The sequence below is a fragment of the Chrysemys picta genome, chromosome 3, assembly GCF_011386835.1.
Source record: "Chrysemys picta bellii isolate R12L10 chromosome 3, ASM1138683v2, whole genome shotgun sequence".
Taxonomy (NCBI): domain Eukaryota; kingdom Metazoa; phylum Chordata; order Testudines; family Emydidae; genus Chrysemys; species Chrysemys picta.
In genome coordinates this window covers 155,917,802-155,937,484 of record NC_088793.1, presented here as the reverse complement: position 1 = coordinate 155,937,484, position 19,683 = coordinate 155,917,802, and the positions used below count along the sequence as shown (strand labels likewise).

General features: G+C 45.3%; 1 protein-coding gene across 1 annotated transcript in view; it reads left to right on the top strand.

Moving 5' to 3' along the window:
* The first annotated feature begins 1,992 nt into the window (after window positions 1-1,992).
* CAPN14 (calpain 14) overlaps window positions 1,993-19,683 on the top strand; it is a 37,151-nt gene continuing 19,460 nt past the window's right edge. The window contains exons 1-8 of the mRNA XM_065589368.1: window positions 1,993-2,901; window positions 6,939-7,295; window positions 10,667-10,736; window positions 11,878-11,996; window positions 12,604-12,740; window positions 14,760-14,934; window positions 15,530-15,595; window positions 18,434-18,519. Coding sequence (XP_065445440.1) covers window positions 7,059-7,295; window positions 10,667-10,736; window positions 11,878-11,996; window positions 12,604-12,740; window positions 14,760-14,934; window positions 15,530-15,595; window positions 18,434-18,519 — 890 coding nt within the window. The 5' untranslated portion in view covers window positions 1,993-2,901; window positions 6,939-7,058. The remainder of the gene's footprint in view (window positions 2,902-6,938; window positions 7,296-10,666; window positions 10,737-11,877; window positions 11,997-12,603; window positions 12,741-14,759; window positions 14,935-15,529; window positions 15,596-18,433; window positions 18,520-19,683) is intronic.

Here is a 19,683-nt window from a genome sequence, read left to right as displayed (position 1 = left end):
CTAAGCATTAATACCTAATGAAAAGTGGCAAAGAGTTCAGGTAGCAATGGGTGCAGAATGAGCAGGGGCGAGGCTGGGCTGCTGGAACAGTTTGTATAGTGGGGGTGCTGAGAGCCATTGAACAAAACTGTAAACCCTGGATATAATGGAGTGTCACTTCAAGCCAGGTGGTGCGTCAGCTCCCCCAGCACCCCTACTTCCAGCACTTATGGGGCTTGGTGGTAGGTGAGGGGTAATAGGGTTCCCCAATGTTAAACCAGTCATTAATTTAATAGATATGGAAAGGAGAGTTTCCCTTGCTGCATTTTTACTGATGGACCAAGCCTCTCACTATTGGGAGTAAAGGAGGGAGAAACAAAGTATCTGAGGTGGAATTGAAGAGAAGAGGTGATGAGGGTGATAGATGGAAGGGAGGGAGATTTTTGAGCTGCAATGGAGAGACAGAAGAAGTGTGTGTAAGTGGGGACAATTTCCTTTTAGGGTCTTGTAGGAGTGCGAGACTCAGCCCTGCGGCGCCGCCTGCTGGTCATCTCCAGGAATTAGCTCTGCCAACCTTGGAGAGCCCTCTGCAGGCCAGTGATCCACCTTGCCACTGGCCCCATGTCCCTCCCAGGACCCCGGTGCCCCTTTCTCTGGGTGCTGCCCCCTGGCAGTACTCCCACAGTTCTGGGTCTCCCCCCTCCCAGAGGAACCCCCACCCACTATCCCCACTTTGCCTTAGTCTTGGCTACTGCCCAGTCTCCATCTAGTCCCCATTCACTGGGGCAGACTGCAGTATCAGCCACTCATCACAGGCAAAGGGGTTTGGACCTGCTGCCTCTGCCTACCCCTGGGCTGCCCTCTGCAACCCCCAGTACCCATTGGCCTTCTGCTAGGCCGCAGCTCCTGGCTTTCCAGGCTGGAGCTTCCTCAGCTCCTCTGCCTTTCCCCAGCCCTGCTCCACTCAGATACTCTGCTCAGGTCCCTGCAGCCAGGTCCATCTCCCTCTACAGCTAGAGAGAGACTGCGGAGCTCCTGGCTCCCAGCCTCCTATATAGGGCCAGCTGAGGCCTGATTGGGGAAGCAGCCGCAACTGGGCCACGCCCCAAACAGCCTACTAGCTACTTCCCCCCTGCAACAGCCCTCTCCCAAGGCTGTCTTAAGCCCTTCCGGGTAGGAGCGGGGTAACCACCCCGCTACAGGTATCTAGATCCCACATAGTAAATGTCCCTCTACCCTTTCTCTCTCCACTGCTCTGCCCTTCCACTGTCTCACTCCATTGTTCCATATGTTCCTGCATCCTCTTTGCTTCAGGTGGAGGAGGTTTTTAGACAGTCCCAGCAGCCCCTTTCCCCAGACTATGGGCCCTTCTCTGTGCTGGTGGCAGGATGTATAAGCAGGTGGGCCTGGGCCTGGCCAAGGCGTGGAAGAGTCAGAGGAGCACTAACAGGCAGGGAGGTCAAGGTCTCAAGGAACCATGGAATCTGAATTCCCCTTTGGTCTTGGAGGTGGCCTCCATTGCAGTACATTGGTGGGTGGGGCAGTGTGGAGAAAGCTGCACTGCTGCTGTTTGTGCTGTACCTACTTCTTCCTACCTGTCAAGCCAACACATTTCTAAAGCATCAAGGAAACCCTGAGCAGCCTATTTTCTCTTGCAAAGATTGTCCTGTCTGGCTAGGAATTAATATTGCATTCAATGGTATAGTCATATGATAAATAATTGAATTATAATTCATTTTTTAAAAACAGAACAATAAAAAGACTGGTAAGATAAGATGGTTTAATACTTGTAAAGAGACAACTTGTAGCTGTGATAATCTCAGCCCAGCTTCTACTGGCTTGGTTTGCAGGAGACTTCTATTGGAGCAGCTGTCTAGATTACCAGTATGAACGTTGGCTACCATAATATGCTGGATACACGCACTGCAGCATATGGATAAGTAACTCTGTTAACTGGTAAAGTCAAGGATGTGTAGTTGGCAAACAAAGCCAGATGGCCTCTTCCTGCTTGTCATTTATATTATGATGGGGCCTGAAGACCCCATTGTGCTAGACACTGTACATACACGAGTGTGAGAGAGCCCCGCCCCAAGAGCTTACAATCTCAATAGAGAAAGTTATGTATTATTAACCCCGTTTTACACAGGGGTGACAGAGGCACAGTGACATTGAGTTACTTGCCAAAGGTCTCTCTCAGTGAGTTTGCAGAAGAGTCAAATTGCCTGAGCTCCATGCCGCAAGACAGACCCTCTTTTAGCCACTAGACCATCCTTTCTGTCTAGAGAGCTGACAGGGCTTGACCATAGCTATTGAATAATTCTGATGATTTGTATGGTGGTAGCAGAAGATCATATCCCTGGAATTTCCATTTTTTCAGAAACCGCACTTGTCTTAATCATCGATGTGACACAATTCTAAACACTGTACAGGCTCATTCCGCTCTGAGCTGGATTCCCTTCCTGAAAACCGATATCCAATGTAAATGCATGTGGATGGAGTCAAATAAATCCACTCATCATGCATTATCAGCAGGGTGTGAACAGTGTCACCTGTTTCATCTTTGAGATTGGGTAGAAAAACAACTATACAAACAAGGAAACTGCCTTCCATTTAAACAGTGGATGTGTAAGTTTCTGGTAAAGGCGATGGACTGACGTGTTCTTTCAAGTCCACCAGTGGGACCAGGACGTTGCCTCCTGGGCAGGTCTCCAGAAAATGCCTATTATTGCTCAATACCATGAAACCTATTTTCTTTCCCCTCTCTTATGCTTGATAGGTGGAAACTACGTGTCAGATTTGCATAGACAAGATATATCACGTGCATATGTATACAGTGTATATATAAAAACAGGTGCCACTGGAGTGTTGTTGACAGTGGAACGTTACTGTTTCTTGTGAGGAAGCAAAGCCACCTGGAAGAAGGTAGGACATTTAAACTGTAAGTGATAGTTGGAGTGATTTGGTGCTGAAGTTCAGAGGATGTCTGGTGCCTGCATGCGCTTATGAGGATTAGGATTTTCCAAGTGGAGGAGAGGCGCACAGGTGGTGCTGCTGTAGTTACTTCTCTTTTATCATGCTTGGATGACGTTCTTTTAGCAGCTCAAGTAGGCATATTTGCAACATGTTGCGACTAGCTGTACAGAACAGAGAAGTTGCTGCTGTTCTTTGCTCTTTAACGGGAGATGGGAAAGAAAGAGAAGTCGGGGTCTTTTCATATCGGATCAGTTCAAACAGAACAGGTGCAATCCATGTTAGATTAACAACTAGACCAACTCGATCAAATGATCTGGGTTCCACACATCAAAGGCTCTTGCCCACCAAATTCCTGGGAACGGGGGGATAAAGGGGTGACTAATCTACACCTTGTGCACACTTCCATTTCAAGATCAAGAGCTATGCATTTTGGGGATACAGTTTAGGCTACATTTGGCCATAATCCACGCTGCAGAGATTGGAAGGGGCCATTGACTACATTGGAGTTATATGTGCTCGGCATCTCTGATAATCACGACAGTTATTAAGGTGCCTAAATATGGATTCAGGTGCTTAACTATGAGCACTACAGGCCAGATCTTCTGCAGGTGTAAATGGCATATTTTCATGGGTTTCCATGGGGCTCAGGTGGCATCTGATGATCTGAATGGTAATTTGAAAATTTCAGCTGAGGTGCTTAAAAGCTGCGATGTGGATCTCAGCATGTAGACTGATAGGCTGAGATTTTCAGAACCGTGCAGGCAATTCAGCCAGGCATCTTTTATTAAGATCAATAGAAGTCTATGGCCAAATCCCTGGCACTGCTTTGAAAATCTCGACATTGACAGATGTTACTCTTAACCCTTTAGGGCAATGGTTTAAGCACTGAGGATTTGGAGGAAGGTCTTTAACCTTGAAGTGCTTTAATTCACTTAAACAAACAAAAGGCAGTGATTCTTTTCAGAATAACTTTATTTGCTAAAATGTATTTAAAATAATGGAAACCAGGATTAGAGTTTTGGTACCAAAATACCCATGCGCTTGTTAATCAAAGATTGGATGTTGTGCCTGCCGTGCTGTCTTCAGAATGTATTATTGTGTGCTAGCAAGTTTTACCAAAACCTAGGAAACTCAGCTTTGCTGTGAGGTTTCCAGATTGACTACTGGTGTTTTGTTTTGATACGTAACATTCTGCTATGACGAATGACCAGCTATAAAAGATAGGACTATTTCATTGTCCACTAAATTCACCTTTCAGCGCAGACACGTTTGTTATACCCCTAACAGCTACAGACTTAGGGGCAGATCATTAGCCAGTGTAAAGACTTCAATGGAGCTAGGCTGGTTTACGTCAGCTGAGGATCTGGCCCCTGAAAACAACCTGCTTCAGGATTTGCTGGCATAAGTGCACTCACACGGCAAAGAGGAAGTGAGAGGCTTTCAGAGAGTTACTTTATATGCTTACTGCTTTTACTACATGCAAAAGCTTTGACTGTGGATTGTTGAGACTCTCATTCCCAACGCCTGGCAGCTTCAGAGCATCTAACAGTGTGAGAAAGGTCAGGCAAGGTCACATACTGCTAATCCATAGTGCAGAGGTATAAGTCAGATGACACACTGCTTCCAGTAGTAAACATACCAGAGGGAGGTGCGAAAAGAGAACAGGGCCAGATCTAGCCAGCCTTCTCATTCACAGCTTTCAGTTAAAGCACTTATCCTCTGTCTGTTACCCACAGCTGCTTGTCCTTAGAAACTGCACTTACTGAAAAGGAAGACACATATCATACTCCGCCCCCAGTACAGGAGGTGGAATAAATAGTATATGCTCAGAGCCACATTCAGTAACATTACTGACGGACATACACGCAGGCGTCTGTATATACTGTACTTTGCACATCTTCAGCCCCTTCCACCCAAGGCTCTGAGACTGTTGGGAAAGAAGAAGATTAAAATAAGTGGGGAAAGGATCCTGTAGCCATCTGAGTAATAATTGCCCATGATGTAAGTAATTAGGTGTTGCATTACTTTTAACTTACATGGCATCTGTCATCCAAAGATCTCAAAGCAATTTGGCAAAGATGTTCAAAATTAGGTGCCTACAATTAGATTCCTAAGGGGAAATTTTCAAAGGTACCCAAGGCATTTAGGAACACAAATGTCATTGACTTTCAGTGGGTCCTACTGGAGTCACTAGGAGTTGCTGGATCAGTACGTTTGAAAATTTAGGCCATTTATTTAGGCACCTAAATGTGGATTTAGGAGTCTAATTTTAGGCACCCCCTTTGAATGTCTTAGCTTTTATAATTAATAAGTTTCAAAACATGCCTGTAAAGGGTGGGTATTTTACAAATGTAATGAATTGGTAAACTGAGGTACGGAGATGGGTAGGGCTGCAAATGACTTAATCTGGCATTGTGGGGGCTCTGGACATCTGAAAAATCAGACCCCATGTGTCAGCTCCTCGGTGGGTGTAACTCAGCATAGCTCCACTGAAGTCAATGGCTGGTAATCACGACACAGGAAAAACCCCATAACACTTAAAATAAGAGAGGCCTCTCTTTTCATCTCAGGCCCTTTGGCACCAGCCACACAAACTGCAGCCTCTGGGTCACCTTCTCCCCCCATTCTTTGTGTTAAAACTCCTGTCTGTGCCAGTGGGAATTCTGTATGTGGAATGAAGGTAGAATATAGCACTTTGGCTGGCTTCTGAATCTTGAGGAGCTATCAATGGGGAAAGCAGCTCAACTTGAGTTCCTTGATGAGAGCCACATTTGAGCCTGGAATGTCTGATTCCAAGTGAGTACAATTTCTAAGGTTACTGTGACGCAATGAAATTGAATTTTGCGGAGTATCTGCTGCAGAAAAGCCTCCCAAATGCTCACCCTCTCATTACTGCCTGGGAACTACTTTTCTTTCAAGACTAATTCATTTTTTCAGTCTATACTGTAGTAGCATAACCAGGGTCCCTTAAGAACTTCTTGGTTATCGCAAAGATGTGCACCTGGGCTGTGTGGAAATTCCCAATTACAGCAGGAATAGAACTCGGATTCTCTTGCTCCATGCACAGGGGACTCTGCCACTTGAGCTAAAGGATGTTGTTCTGTTAGCTTTTAGCATGGCTGCTAAAGGAAATCCAACAGGCATGTGGCATAAAAAATATGTGCAAGATCATTGTTAACGCTTTGGGTTACAGCACATAAGAGGAGAGGAGAAATTCTTGTCTTGACTTGAATGTAAACGGAAAAGAAACCTCAGTGTGATTTCTATAGTGGGTGTGTTGCATTCAGCAGGGTGGAATGGCTATTAGAATAGGAGGATTTACCATCCATCAAAACACAGTTAGAAAGGGGAAGAAAACTCAGCAGAGGAAATCCAAAAGCAGATTATGAGTAATGGCTTTCTGTTTTCTCTAGCTGGTGTTATTCTTTGATTTGTTGTCGTACTGTAAATGGTTCTTGTATAAAGGGATTTTTAAGATCGATAACATTGCTAGCTATATGTTGGCATGGAACAACCTACTCCTAGGTCTTCATTTAGTTATGCCACCAGAGATGGGCATTTTGTTAGTAATGTCTGCGTGACTCCAGGTGACTGGAATAAAGGTGTTACTAAGATTGTGGCATGATAGGAAAAGGTCTTAGAAGGGATTTAGAATAGTCTACTGCGCCGGGGAGGTAATATGGGGAGAGACTCAGAATATCCTTGTGCGTTGCTTAAAATGAGTTATCAAGGTCTTGCATTTAAGGCCCAATTCAATGTCCATTGAAGTCAATGAGAGTCCTTCCTTTGACTTCAATGTGCATTGGATCAGGTCTACAGAGTTGAAGCCTCAGATACCACACTGTTGGGTGCAATGATAGAACCTATGCTAGACAGATGGTAAGATGCCCACTCTGCTTTTGAGATTCATCACTCCCTGCTGGTTATTCTTGAAAAATGCACAAACCAGTTATGACTAAACTTGCTTATTACAATTACTTTAACAGCCAGGAACTCTACTGAAGGAGACACTTTTCTGCACAAGGAAGGTCGAGAGAGTCCTCTGGCATTGTGTAGTGACAAGACCCCTAAAGTATCACTAGCTGAGAATTTCTCCTACCACTACCATGGCCTTGCTCTCGTTCCTGAGACGAGGGAAATCAAAACCACGGGTGCCTTCATGCAGGGGAGCCTTTCAAAAACCCAACAAACTTCTTCATCAGAACTACGAGACCTTGCTGGAGACATGCTTGAAGAATAAATGCCTGTTCAAGGATGAGAACTTCCCAGCTGACCTTCGTTCCATTGGAATGGGATCATTGCTGCAGAAACTGCCACCAAACCTACAGTGGAAGAGGCCACATGTAAGTCATGTTCAGTGAATGGCTCTTATGTGAGGGATTGTTTACGCTGGATAGCCATTAATGTTCCATGTTAGCATGGAACAACCTACTAATAGGTCTTTGAAACAGGGTGGCTTGCCCTTGGGCTGAAGATCCTAGGGCAAGTTAACCCTGGTTACAGAATGAGTCCCATCTGAGGGGAATCAGGCAATTTCCTATAAAGAGGAGAAAGTGGCTACAGTAAGGGGGAAGCTCAGGAGGCTGTAGTGAGACTGCAGAGAGAGCAAGAGCCTCCTGCAGGAAAGACCCTGAGGTCAGGGGAATTGCTTCGGCTCGGGAGGGCTAAGGCAGGAAGGACTTTGACCAGACCAGGGGAGTTTCGGCTGTACCCAGCTGAAGGCTGGAGGGAACACTGTTGTGTCTAGTTTTGAACTTCAAGTTAATAAATCAGCATAGCTGGTGTGATTTGACTGGAAAAACCGTATGCAGAATTTATTTGGGGACCCGAGAAGGGAAAATGAGGTGAGAGGCTGCCTGCAGTGCTGCTCTTGGGCCACCAAGGGTGTTGTGAGGTGGCCACTCGTCTACAGTCTTCATTTAATTATGCCTTAAAGCAGGGGTGGGCAAACTACGGCCCGCAGGCCACATCCCCCGATCTCCTAGCCCAGGAGGCTTGCCCCAGGCCCCTCCCCTGCTGTCCCCCCTCCCCCGCTGTCCCCCCTCCCCCGCAGCCTCAGCTTGCTCGCTCCACCACCGGTGCAATGCTCTGGGTGGCGGGGCTGTGAGCTCCTGGGGCAGCGCAGCTGCAGAGCCCAGCCTGACCTGGTCTCTGTGCTGCACGGTGGCAGCGGCGGCATGGCCCTTCTCCAGCTGGGCGGCGCAGCTGTAGCGCCGCCAGCCCCTGGTGCTCAAGGCAGCGTGGTAAGGGGGCAGGGAGCAGAGGGGATTGGATAGAGGGCAGGGAAGTTCAGGGTGGTGGTCAGGGGACAGGAGTGTGGATGGTGGTCGGGGGGAAACAGGGGGTTGAATGGGGGTGGGGCCCCAGAGGGCAGTCAGGAAGGAGGGGGGTTTGGACGGGGTGGCAGGGGGCAGTCAGGGGCAGGGGAGATTCCTTCTCAACCCATCACACTGTCCTGTCCGGACGCAAATCCTGCCATTTAATGGAGGGCTCCATTCATTGGTTAAGTTATACTCTGGCCATAGGGTTTGGTCTGTTTTTCGGAAGAGCTGAGCTCCCACACCTCCCACTGCAATCAATAGGAGCTGTAGATATATCTTTGAAAATCAGGCCATAAATGGCAGATGTAACAGCCCCATTTTCAAGGATTCATATATAACTCAGCTATTAACATTCACCTTGGGTTAACACATGTTCTGCAGACAGACCTAGAGCAGTTTGTTTTAATTGATTAACAAACTTTGGTTGGCATTTGGGTCTATTTGGATTTGGGTCTACTTTTCCCCTTTAAACAGAAATGCCCTAAAATGTCACTGAGAGATGCGTGCTCATGTATCAAAGGACCAGGTGTTGACCCGTTCTTTTTTCAGACTAGATTTTGTAAGACATTACTCCAAAATACAGACGATGGTTCTCCTTTCTTTTAATAAAGAACTGATTTATGGTAGAAAAGAATTTCCCCATACTCTCATGCCCCAGAACTACTTGCTAGATTTATTTGACATTTTTGTGGCCCATGACACTATGGAGCATTTGTAATGTTCAGACATCCCTAAGTAAAATATCATCTTGATTCGATGGGGAGTGACATATGCAGAGAATGTCTGTGCATTGAGAAAAATATACCACAGTCGATCCATCTGTCTAATATAACCTTTCTGCTCATCACCATAGGCGCAGTAATAAAGTAACATACTGGCAGGATTGAATGGATGGGGCAATGTGGGCCCAGTGCTCTGGAAAAGCCTCCAAATTTTGTATTTCTCCCTGTATAATCTGGAAGTACCTCCACAGGTTTGAGGCCTTTTGCTCTGAAATCCCCATGCTGCTGACAGCCGCGGGTTTTTAATTGCATTGCAGACATACTCTGTGACTGTTCGCCTAAGTACAGGCTGAGCAGTTTCATCTGGGGTAAGGGTTAGTATTTAATTACTCTAAGTGTCTTTTGAGTGCTTGGCATTTCTCTGCCACCCCTGATGGGGAAGACGACAGTGTGAAAATTAAATTGAGCAATTTGTGGATCATAATAGTGAAAGAGAAGTTTGGCATTTATTTTATGAATTTGCCCGGAGAGGCATTGGAGAGTAATAATATGTCTTCTTTCTGAACTATTACTCAGAGTTTTTACGGTCACAGAAAGTTCTTCAGCAGCTATCAGTTTTTTTTCTTCATTGTCTAGCCCAGTTATTAGTCATAGCTGTTGAAGACATGACAGGAGGTAGCCTCTGTTGTGAACTACATCACTGGAATCTCAGTACTAAGAGTAAAAGAATGAACAGCATTATAGAATTCCAAGACAAGAAACTATGTTAAAGTTAAGTTTGAATCTACGTGTTAGTAACTCAAGAGTGAAAAACCTTATAGGGATTGTTTTAATTATCTCCAAATCAGGCATTTCAAACTCAGGAAATTCAAAGTTAAGGCTACACCTAAAAGAAATCCAAACATGTTAAGGTAACAAATGCATAGTTATGGCACTGAAACAATCTCAACTCTGCTGTGTATTTATACTATGGGAGGAACAAAGGGAGAAAAAATCCCTAAGGTATCTTTAAAAATCAGTTTACTCTGGAACCACAAACAATGTCTCGGTGATAATCATATAGTAATTTCATGGCATCAGTACAGGATCTGATACCTGACCTGCTCAGCCGCAGGAATAGCCCTGTTAGGAATAGAGCTGGGTGAAATTTTTCAGCCCCATCTCTTTTTTTTTGGTGATAAATACCAATTTGGCAATACTGTTGTTTTGCAAATTTGTGTCAGTTTCACCAAATTGTTCATTTCAAACATTATTTCACTGTAATATTTTCAAAATGAAACGTTTTGGTTTTTCGGTTTCGCAGTTTTTGTTAAAAAAAAAAAAAATCACGAAACATTTACAAATTGTTCAAAGTGAGACCGTTTTGATCAACCCAGAATGATTTTTTTTTCTGACTTTTTGAAATTGCCAGCAAAGCAAAAAATCCCTGATTTGTCCAGGTCTAGTCAGAAAGGAGTGAGGTGACTTCCCTACACCCTCTTCTAGACACATGATAGAGACCTCCAGAAGCAATGCGGTTGAATGTCAGAGAGACCTTTGACTCCTCAGAAACTCACTCCATAAGTGGTGAAGAGGCTTCAGAAGAAGCCATTCAGTCCTCAGGGTTTTGCAGGACCACTGCAATGATTTGACATTCTCTCTTTCTCTCTTTTTTGGTCTTGTACCTTCCAGGAGCTTCATAAAACTCCAATATTTTATACTGCAAACACAAGAAGGCTTGATCTCTGCCAAGGATTGGTTGGTATGGCTGCTTTCTCTTTTGTATATATAGCTATACACAGAGCAATTTGAGCTTAATTTGAACTGTGTAAGACTGCATATAAAGGGTGTTGATTTCAATATCATTCCAGCTCTGCATAAAATGGATTAGGTAATTATGTAATATGCTCAACAAACAAGCTAATGTTCTAGGCTAAGATGTGATCCAAAGAGGTGAGAAGTGTCCCAACTAGTTGAAAGCTCCACTGTATGCCATAAACATGACTTTTATTAATGTTGGTGCTGGAACATGAACGGACCTTGTCTTCATACTTGTCTATAAAGTGCCATGCATCCTACGTAAATGATAACAATAGAAGCTTCATCACTGTACCTAGTTATTAGAGCATGTAATGTATTTCATATCACATAGACAGCAGAAGGGCCTGTGACTACTGCAATATGTGTATGTGGGCACAAAGCAGGCTTTGTGTCAACCTTGACTTGCATCTGTTATGAAGTGAGACGAGGAAGGGTGGGTAAGTTAGTGAAGGTGTGTGAAGACTTGTCTTCTTCTAAACGGGAGTGTGGCCTAGTGGTTAGAGCAGAACTGCCACGTTCTATTCTCAACTCCACCACTGACTTACTGGTTGGACAAGTCATATTTGTGCTTCAGTTTACCCAGGTTAAAAGGGTAACAGATGTTCTTAGGCTTCATTACATTTGTAAAGTTCTTTGAGATCCTCAGACACAAGGTATAATAAACACAGATCATTACTGTTAGAGCTGGTCAGGAAATGATTTTTTTCCCTGTGAAAAAATTCAAGTTTTCATAGAAAACCCCCAACAGTTTGGGGATTTTGGCAATTCTGGTTGTTGAAATAGGGAAAAAAAAGGTGTTTTCATTTAAAAAAAAAAACTTAAATATTTTAACTGAAAACTTTTTTTGTGAAATTCCAAATTCATTTGTACTCCATTCCAAATGAAAAGGCTATGAGAGGACAGTTAAAGCACTAAACCTGTTTTAACTTAATAAAACACAAATCTAGCTCATCCTAATTTTTTTGATGTAGTTATAACTTAAAAGCATCCAACACGCTGCCTCCTCCAAAAATATTTGTCAATGACAGCAATAATTCTGTCTTTATTCCACCCCAGTGTAATTGCTCATTCTTTTGGTACAGAAAACTGCTGGTTCCTGGCCGCGTTGGAAGCGCTGACGTTCCACCAAGACATCTTGGCCGTGGTCATGCCGCAAAACCAAAGCTTTGATAGGAAGTACGCTGGCATTTTCCATTTCCAGGTGAGCGTTCGTCCCCCTAGCACTGGAGGTCCTCAAAAATTATTCCTTATACTTGACGGGGCCGTGACTAAGATCGTGTTCTCAGATAGTCCATGTGCAATTCCCGTTGCCCTCAGTGAGCGCTGTGAATAGGTAACTCAAGTCAGGAAGTGGGTGTCATCCCAACCCCTCTTTAAATGAAGTGACACACTCAGAGAGTCAAAATAAAGTCCCCCCTCTTGGTGAATATAAAAAGCTTATGCTCAATCCTTCTATCCAGCTTTGGCTGCCCCCTGTGGTTACCTTACTCCAGCCTAAGTCTTCGCCACTCCTACACCCCCCAGTATGGCTGCCCTTAGGACCCATCTGTTCCAAATCTTTACACACTTGGTCTCTCTTTTAGCCTGAGAGCTACTCCCATCTCTCTTTACCCCACCCATGTATAAAAACTAGCTGCACCTGTGAGGCAGCAGAACCCACTGACCACAATAGAATCATCACCCTCTAACAGGTTACACGTTACTCTGACAGCCTGTTACAGCCCATAGCTAATAGATGGGTCCTTTCCTATTGCTGAAGAGCAGGTTACTTCCCAGTGAAATATTTGCTCGTTCCTGTCCCCTTGCAGTTTTGGCACTTTGGTGAATGGGTTGATGTGGTGGTCGATGACCGACTGCCAGTCAACGAGGCTGGTCAGCTGGTTTTTCTCTCCTCCGTTTGTAAGAATCTCTTCTGGGGAGCCCTTTTGGAGAAGGCGTATGCCAAGTAAGTGAATCATCGTGCTTTATGCAGATAATCTCTGTCTACAATTTGTTGCCTCCTGCATATGCAGTTATTTCTCTCTAACAAATAGGTATTGTAAATTTTGCAATATCTGGAATATTGTGTGTGGTTCTGATCTCTATACTTTAAAAATTAAAAGCTACCACCATGATAATTAGCCCCAGTTTAGAACACTTGTAAGAAGCAGTGGTCATGGAGACAGAAACACACTCTCACCCTGGGAGAAGGTTCTTCTAGGGTAGGCTTGAAACGGTTGGTGGGGTGGGGAAGTTTACGTTGCCACTGCAAACACTGTACTTATTTGTACTTATCTATTCAGGAGATACCATCATAGGACCTAATCACATCAGCCACACTATCAGAGGCTCGTTCACCTGCACATCTACCAATGAGATATATGCCATCATGTGCCAGCAATGTCCCTCTGCTATGTACATTGGCCAAACCGGACAGTCTCTACATAAAAGAATAAATGGACACAAATCAGACGTCAAGAATTATAACATTCAAAAACCAGTTGGAGAACACTTCAACCTCCCTGGCCACTCGATTACAGACCTAAAAGTCGCAATATTACAACAAAAAAACTTCAAAAACAGACTCCAACGAGAGACTGCTGAATTGGAATTAATTTCCAAATTGGACACCATTAAATTAGCCTTGAACAAAGACTGGGAGTGGATGGGCCATTACACAAAGTAAAACTATTTCCCCATGCTTATTTCCCCCCAGCCCCCTACAGTTCCTCATATCTCCTTGTCAATTGCTGGAAATGGGCCATTTTCATTACCACTACAAACAGTTTTTTTTTTCTCTCCTGCTGATAAAAGCTCACCTTAACTGATCATTCTCCTTATAGTGTGTATAGTAACAGCCATTGTTTCATGTTCTCTCTCTCTCTCTGTGTGTGTGTGTGTGTGTGTGTATATATATATATATATCTTCCTACTGTATTTTCCACTACATGCATCCGATGAAGTAGGCTGTAGCCCACGAAAGCTTATGCTCAAATAAATTTGTTAGTCTCTAAGGTGCCACAAGTACTCCTGTTCTTTTTGTGGATACAGACTAACATGGCTGCTACTCTGAAACCTGTACTTATTCTGTGACTCATATAGTTCTTTAGGCCAAGATTTGCAAAAATGACTGGTGATTTGGGATGCCTCCATTTTTTGGCTATCCAAGTTGAGACACCATAGAGGGGCTTCATTTTCAGACAGGGCTGAGCAGCCACCCTCTAAATATCAGGCCCTTTTAAGATGACTCCAGTTGGGCACCCAATAATTGAAGGACTCACTTTGAACCACTCCACAAAGTCACGTTTGAACACTCCAGTCCCACTCCTCCAGGGTGGTTAATCCAGCTCCATTCATCAACACTAAGAAAGAGACAGCACTGAGAAGAGCAAATTAGATGATACATGACCTTCATAATCTTACAAGGAGACATTGAAGGAGCTTAACGTATTTGGTCTGAAAAACGATCCCAAGAATGGGAGAGAATTCTAAATAAATATTAGAAGGGAGACAATATGAAAGAGGGAAAATTAATTAATTTCACTGGACACTAGCCTTCTGTCAATGAGAGACTAGCTACATTTGAGAAGATTCCATTTTGCTTTGCTATTTTGAAATAATATGTTAATGGTGAGGAAAATCAGACAGTGGACTAAAGTCTTAAGATGCAGTAGATATTCAGAAGAAACTAGCTAAGATATGATTATGAAAGGAATAGTGTAGGAGAAGTTCAATACTTCTTAGTGAAGGGGCTTAGACTAGAAATAGAGGAAACCAGAAGTCCCTTCCAAACCTGAAATCAATTATCTGTATTCCCCTCCTCCTGAATATTGAGGATTCATATAAAATGAATCATAGATTTCAACCTTCACTTTGGTTTTGCAAGCCCATCCTGGGGTTTGCCCCTCTCTAATATCACTGCATCCCTATTAGCTATGTTTGTACCACAAATTAATAGCCGATAAACTGATATCTCTCTTGCTAGGCTCTATGGCTCCTATGAAGATCTGCAGATTGGACAAGTGTCGGAAGCGCTGGTGGATTTTACAGGCGGAGTTAATATGACAATAAAACTGGCAGAGGCTCCTCCTGATCTATGGGATATACTGACAAGAGCAACCTACAGCAGATCTCTTATGGGTTGCCAGACGCATTTAGGGGTGAGGCCCAGTCTGATGTCAAATGGATGGATAGGCTACCACCAGCACCATCTTTCCTGGGAATATTTCCCTCCACCAAGCCGAGCAGCAGTTTATTATACCGATCTCTCTCACATTTTTCTATAGCTGCCATCCCTGTGGTATCTAAGATGATGCACATTAGCATGTTTCACATTCTTTATTTAAAAATCACAGATTTCTTTTTAAGTTTTGCATGTTTTTTCTAAACTGCCCTTGGTGTTCCACATTTCTTACCATCAGAGATGGGTCTGGGCTTTGGGGTAGGGAGTGGAGTTGAACTGCAAACCTATGTCTGAGATTTGCAAATGGCCCCTGTCTTTGTAATGGGCTCAGCTAAAACCCCCATTCTAAATGCCCTGCAGACGAGGCGGCATTGGGAGCCCAGATCAGAATTTTGCAGCTGGAGCCAGTCTGTAGTTACACGGGGCCAAATTCTATCTTCATATACACAAGTATAGCTCCCATTGACTCCACTGGGAACCGCACCCTCAGAGCTGAGGGCAGCATTGGGCTCAGCTGTTGCTTTATTAATACATTTATTGCAGTTTTTTCTCTTTTTCTTCCCTATATGCAGACAGCAAGGGTCCTAGAGAATGGGCTGGTGGCTGGCCATGCCTACACAGTCACTGGTATTAGAAAGGTAAGGACAACGCTGGTTCTCTAGCTCCAAACTTGTCTCTAATGCCAGCAGCATTCCCTGTTGCAGCCTTTGGTCAGACCATGAGCAGGCTGTGTGCTGTGTTGGGGAGCTCATGTGCCATCCACTTCCTTTTAAGTGATGTCAGGGTGGCTTGAAAATGAGGAGTGCTTCAGACAGGTTTCCTTTCAAAACTGCATTCTTTTTGCCAGCAGGAATAAAACATAGGGGACACTGGCTCGACCTCAGTGTAACTCTCAGGCTGTAATTGACTCATGGGCTCTGCGGACGGTATAACCTACAAAAGCATGCTAAGCCGAGCTGTCTAAATTCCCTTTATCTTAAAGTGAAAGGGGCTGGTCTATTTGAATTCTGGGCAGGTGGGCCTAAGCCTACCTAGGACACCCATGCAACCAAGTGAGGGGCCACAGAGCCCAGAAGCCATCTGAATGCATGGGACGGAAAATGAAAACCAGGAATAGGCATGTGGGGGCATAGGTTTAAAATGAAGAAACTGGATGGGGACACAAAGCACCGAACCCCAGATGGCGCCCACTGTTCCACTAAGGAGTTCGAAGAGATGGTGGATATTGCCCAGAGGAACTCTGCCCAGATACATGTTGTGAGCAAGTTACGGGAATAGGCCCCACAATCGCAGAGCACCTTCCCCTCAAGCTTCCTCCTCGGTCATGACTGGGACATGGGTGGTTGGACCTAGTGGTTGGAGTAGGAGTCAGGCCTGGTGGTCAGAAGAGAAGTCAGAAGCCAGGAGGCAGGCCGGGTCAGGATGCCAGGATATCAGAGGCCAAGACAGCCCAGAGGGCAGACCAAGAGTCAGGCGTCAGGAAACAGGCAGGGTCAGATTACCAGGAGATCTGAGTCAGGCAATAGGAGCAGGTAGCACAGGGGAGGCAGTCCTCAGCGGGGAAAATCCACTTTCACAGTTGACTTCTTGTTTCTCTGCTTTGTTTAAATAGAAGCAGGGAACCAGTCAGGATCCCTGGTGTTCCACCATTCAGATCCCAGGGCTCTGTCAGACTTGAGCTTCGAGTGCCGGTGATTAACAGGTCACTGAGTGGTGGGTTGGAACATACAGGCTCCTAAGAGCCCTGTGGACTGGGGTTTGAGACCCGCAGCACTTGGCATCCTTTTGTACTGATGGCTGGCCATCTTGGCCAGCACCAGGAGAAGACTGCCAAGGAGGATCTGTGACTTTGTGGGCCACAGGCATGGAGTGCATAAAGGGACAGATGTGTGGAAAAGTGCAGCCATAATCCCAGCAAGAGGTGCTGCAGCCTGATGCACTCTGGGTAGATCTGTGCCAGGGTGTGCCGCAGAAGGGGCAGGCATTAGGGGTGTCTGTGGATGAGCCATGGCTCATACTCACAGCTCCATGAAGGAGCCTCCAGCTAACATCTCTGGTTGGCTGTGGGACCACTGTGGAGCAAAGGCTGGCCCACCGGGGTTGCTCACCTTCACTGAGTGGTAGAATGTCCCACCATTTAGTGTCACAGCAGGATACAGAGGTTAAGGGAAAGGCACCGAAGAAGCCCTGTCCAAGCCTGGAACTGATCAGACAGCCTGGCCTCCAGATCGGATCGGTTCAGTTCATCGGGGGGAGGGATTTGTGGAAGAGATAGGCAGTAGATAGAGCATCGGATCCGAAGCCAACTGGATGGGAATGAGCATGGGTGGGAAGAGCTCTTGTTGCTGTTACCGGGGCAGAAAAGGCCACCAAACAGATGGTTTGGCAAGCCACTGCCCACCTCAGGTCTCCCAGATCCTGGGCCATGAGGCAAACGCTGAGTGAAAGATGATCTCAGTGATCAGCATCCTATTTATTCGTTAGCAGGGGCACAAGCAGGGGGGCAAGTGTCCTCACTCCTCACCCTGCTCATTGGGCTCATCCCTGACCCAAAGGTTCAACCTCTGCTGGTAAAGAAGAGTTAGCCTCCCTGGGCCCCAATTTATTCCTTGGTGTCTTTGCTGAGATGGGAGCCAGTTCTGGTAGTGGTTCGTGTGATCACTGTTCGGAAATGGACTGAGACTCAGTTCACACAGGCCACCAAACAGCCGTCTGTTATAACAGCATTAGGTCATTGCTGACATGAGGTGCCTTCAGAACAAGAGGTGAAAAGGCTCAGTCAGAATCCCATTCACAAGGTGCCTAGTGCCCGGGGACCACAGCCCTGTCGCGTCTGGGAGGGCTACCACCAGCAGCACTTGCCTTGAAACATTCTTTCCATGCAGGAGAGCACAAGCGCGGCTGCTGTGCCTAGAACCTGCGCAAAAACACAAGAAGGCGAGCGTGGAGAGAGGAAACTCCTTTCACCCTCTCTCTGCCCCCTAGGTCAGGCACAATGCCCCTCCCCTCCATTCCCCCAGTTACAGTCCACTTCAGGAAGTGCTAAAATTAAGCTTCTTGTAGCAACGTTCTAGGCTGCCTTGGATTATTCATCCTACTGATAGAATTAGTCTTCATGGCCCAGTCCTGCCCTCGGCTATGCAGGCACTACTCCAGGTTGATTGCTAGGGAGTTACACAGATATTGTAGTGGGAGGATGGTTTTATTGTTAAGACCCTGGACTAGGACTCTGGAGGTTTGGGCTCTATTCCTGGCTCAGCCATAGGCTTTCTGCGTGACTGTGGGCAAGACACTTAATCACTCTGAGCCTCAGTTCAGAGTTCTGCGTTGAGCAGAGTAATTGAAAAGAATAGCGCGCGCACCGTTATCATCACACGTGTTGACATCAGTAAAAGGAGAGGAGTCACCATGGCATATTATGCAAATATAAACCAGACAAAGACCCCGGTAAACTCAATGTTATTTGTTTTGTGCAGGTGACTTGCAAATATGGACCGGAAAATTTAGTGAGACTGAGAAATCCATGGGGGAAAACTGAATGGAAAGGAGAGTGGAGCGATAGGTGAGTGAAACAGGGAAGGGCTAGTGCTGAGGAGAGGTTTGGGTGGATGAAATGATGCTGCCACCTGCAGGCATAAATTAGTGCTGATGAGATCTGCATTAATGGAACAGATGGGGCTGCTTTTAGATACCCTTTGGTTTCAAGGCAATGAGTTCATGGAGATATTTTGCTAGATCAGCCAGTGCTAATTCAGTTCAACTAACTTAGTTATTTCACACATGCTACTTCCGAGTATTTAAAACACAGAACGTTGGTTCTGCTTTTTTATTGTCAAAAGAAACATAACGTAAAGGGGGTTCTTCATAATGCAAAATGATGAACACGGTGGGATCTAGCATCAGACACAGGTGTTTTCTGATTATCAGCGAGGCTGCTCCCAGGACAGCTAGAATAGTAAGGTGATCTGATATCATATATCAGGACATTCATCCCTTTGTCTGCGGATCATGCAAGATCTTCTATATACTGCAACTTCTGGGATTCTGAGATTAGAGTGGGGCAGGGCCTGAACTACCTGCTCTTCAGGGAAGTAGGCATCAGGCTGGCTCTGAATATGACAAAGTGGGAAGGCACAAGTAGAGATGGCAAGGGAAGTGGTGGAAGGGCCCCGAATCTGTGTTTACATGGATGCAGCAGCTGGGAACTTCCTTTCCCTCTACGGAGGGCATAGTAAGTACAGTAGCCATTGCCCCTCAGTCACAGAGGGACGGTGGCTGCTATTCCAGCTCAGAGGCTGGAGTCTGCAAAAGGACTGTGCTGTAGCTCTGCAACCTACTCTCATTTTAGGTTGGGGCGGATTCCTTCTTTGGCAGCTCCAGTTAGTTCCCTGCACAAATCCTCTTTGCTCAGGTTTTATGAGGGGGTGTTGGGAACATGTCTGGATTTTGCCTCATATGAAAAGAGAGTAACTTTCCTCTGATCTGCATCTGTCATGTGATAACATGAAAGCTGGCCATGCTGAAGAAAGAATGAAGAGCATACCGTAGGCCTGACTTGTAAATCACTTCCAGCTGCCTCTGGTACTTGATGCAGAATATTCGTCCGATTACGTGTCCTTTGACACAGAATTGACAAACAAAATAGAACCCAAGGTCTATATTTTAAACATTTGGAAGCAGCATGTATAATCTAATGAACTGGCCAGTAGAGCTGGGTGGGAATTTT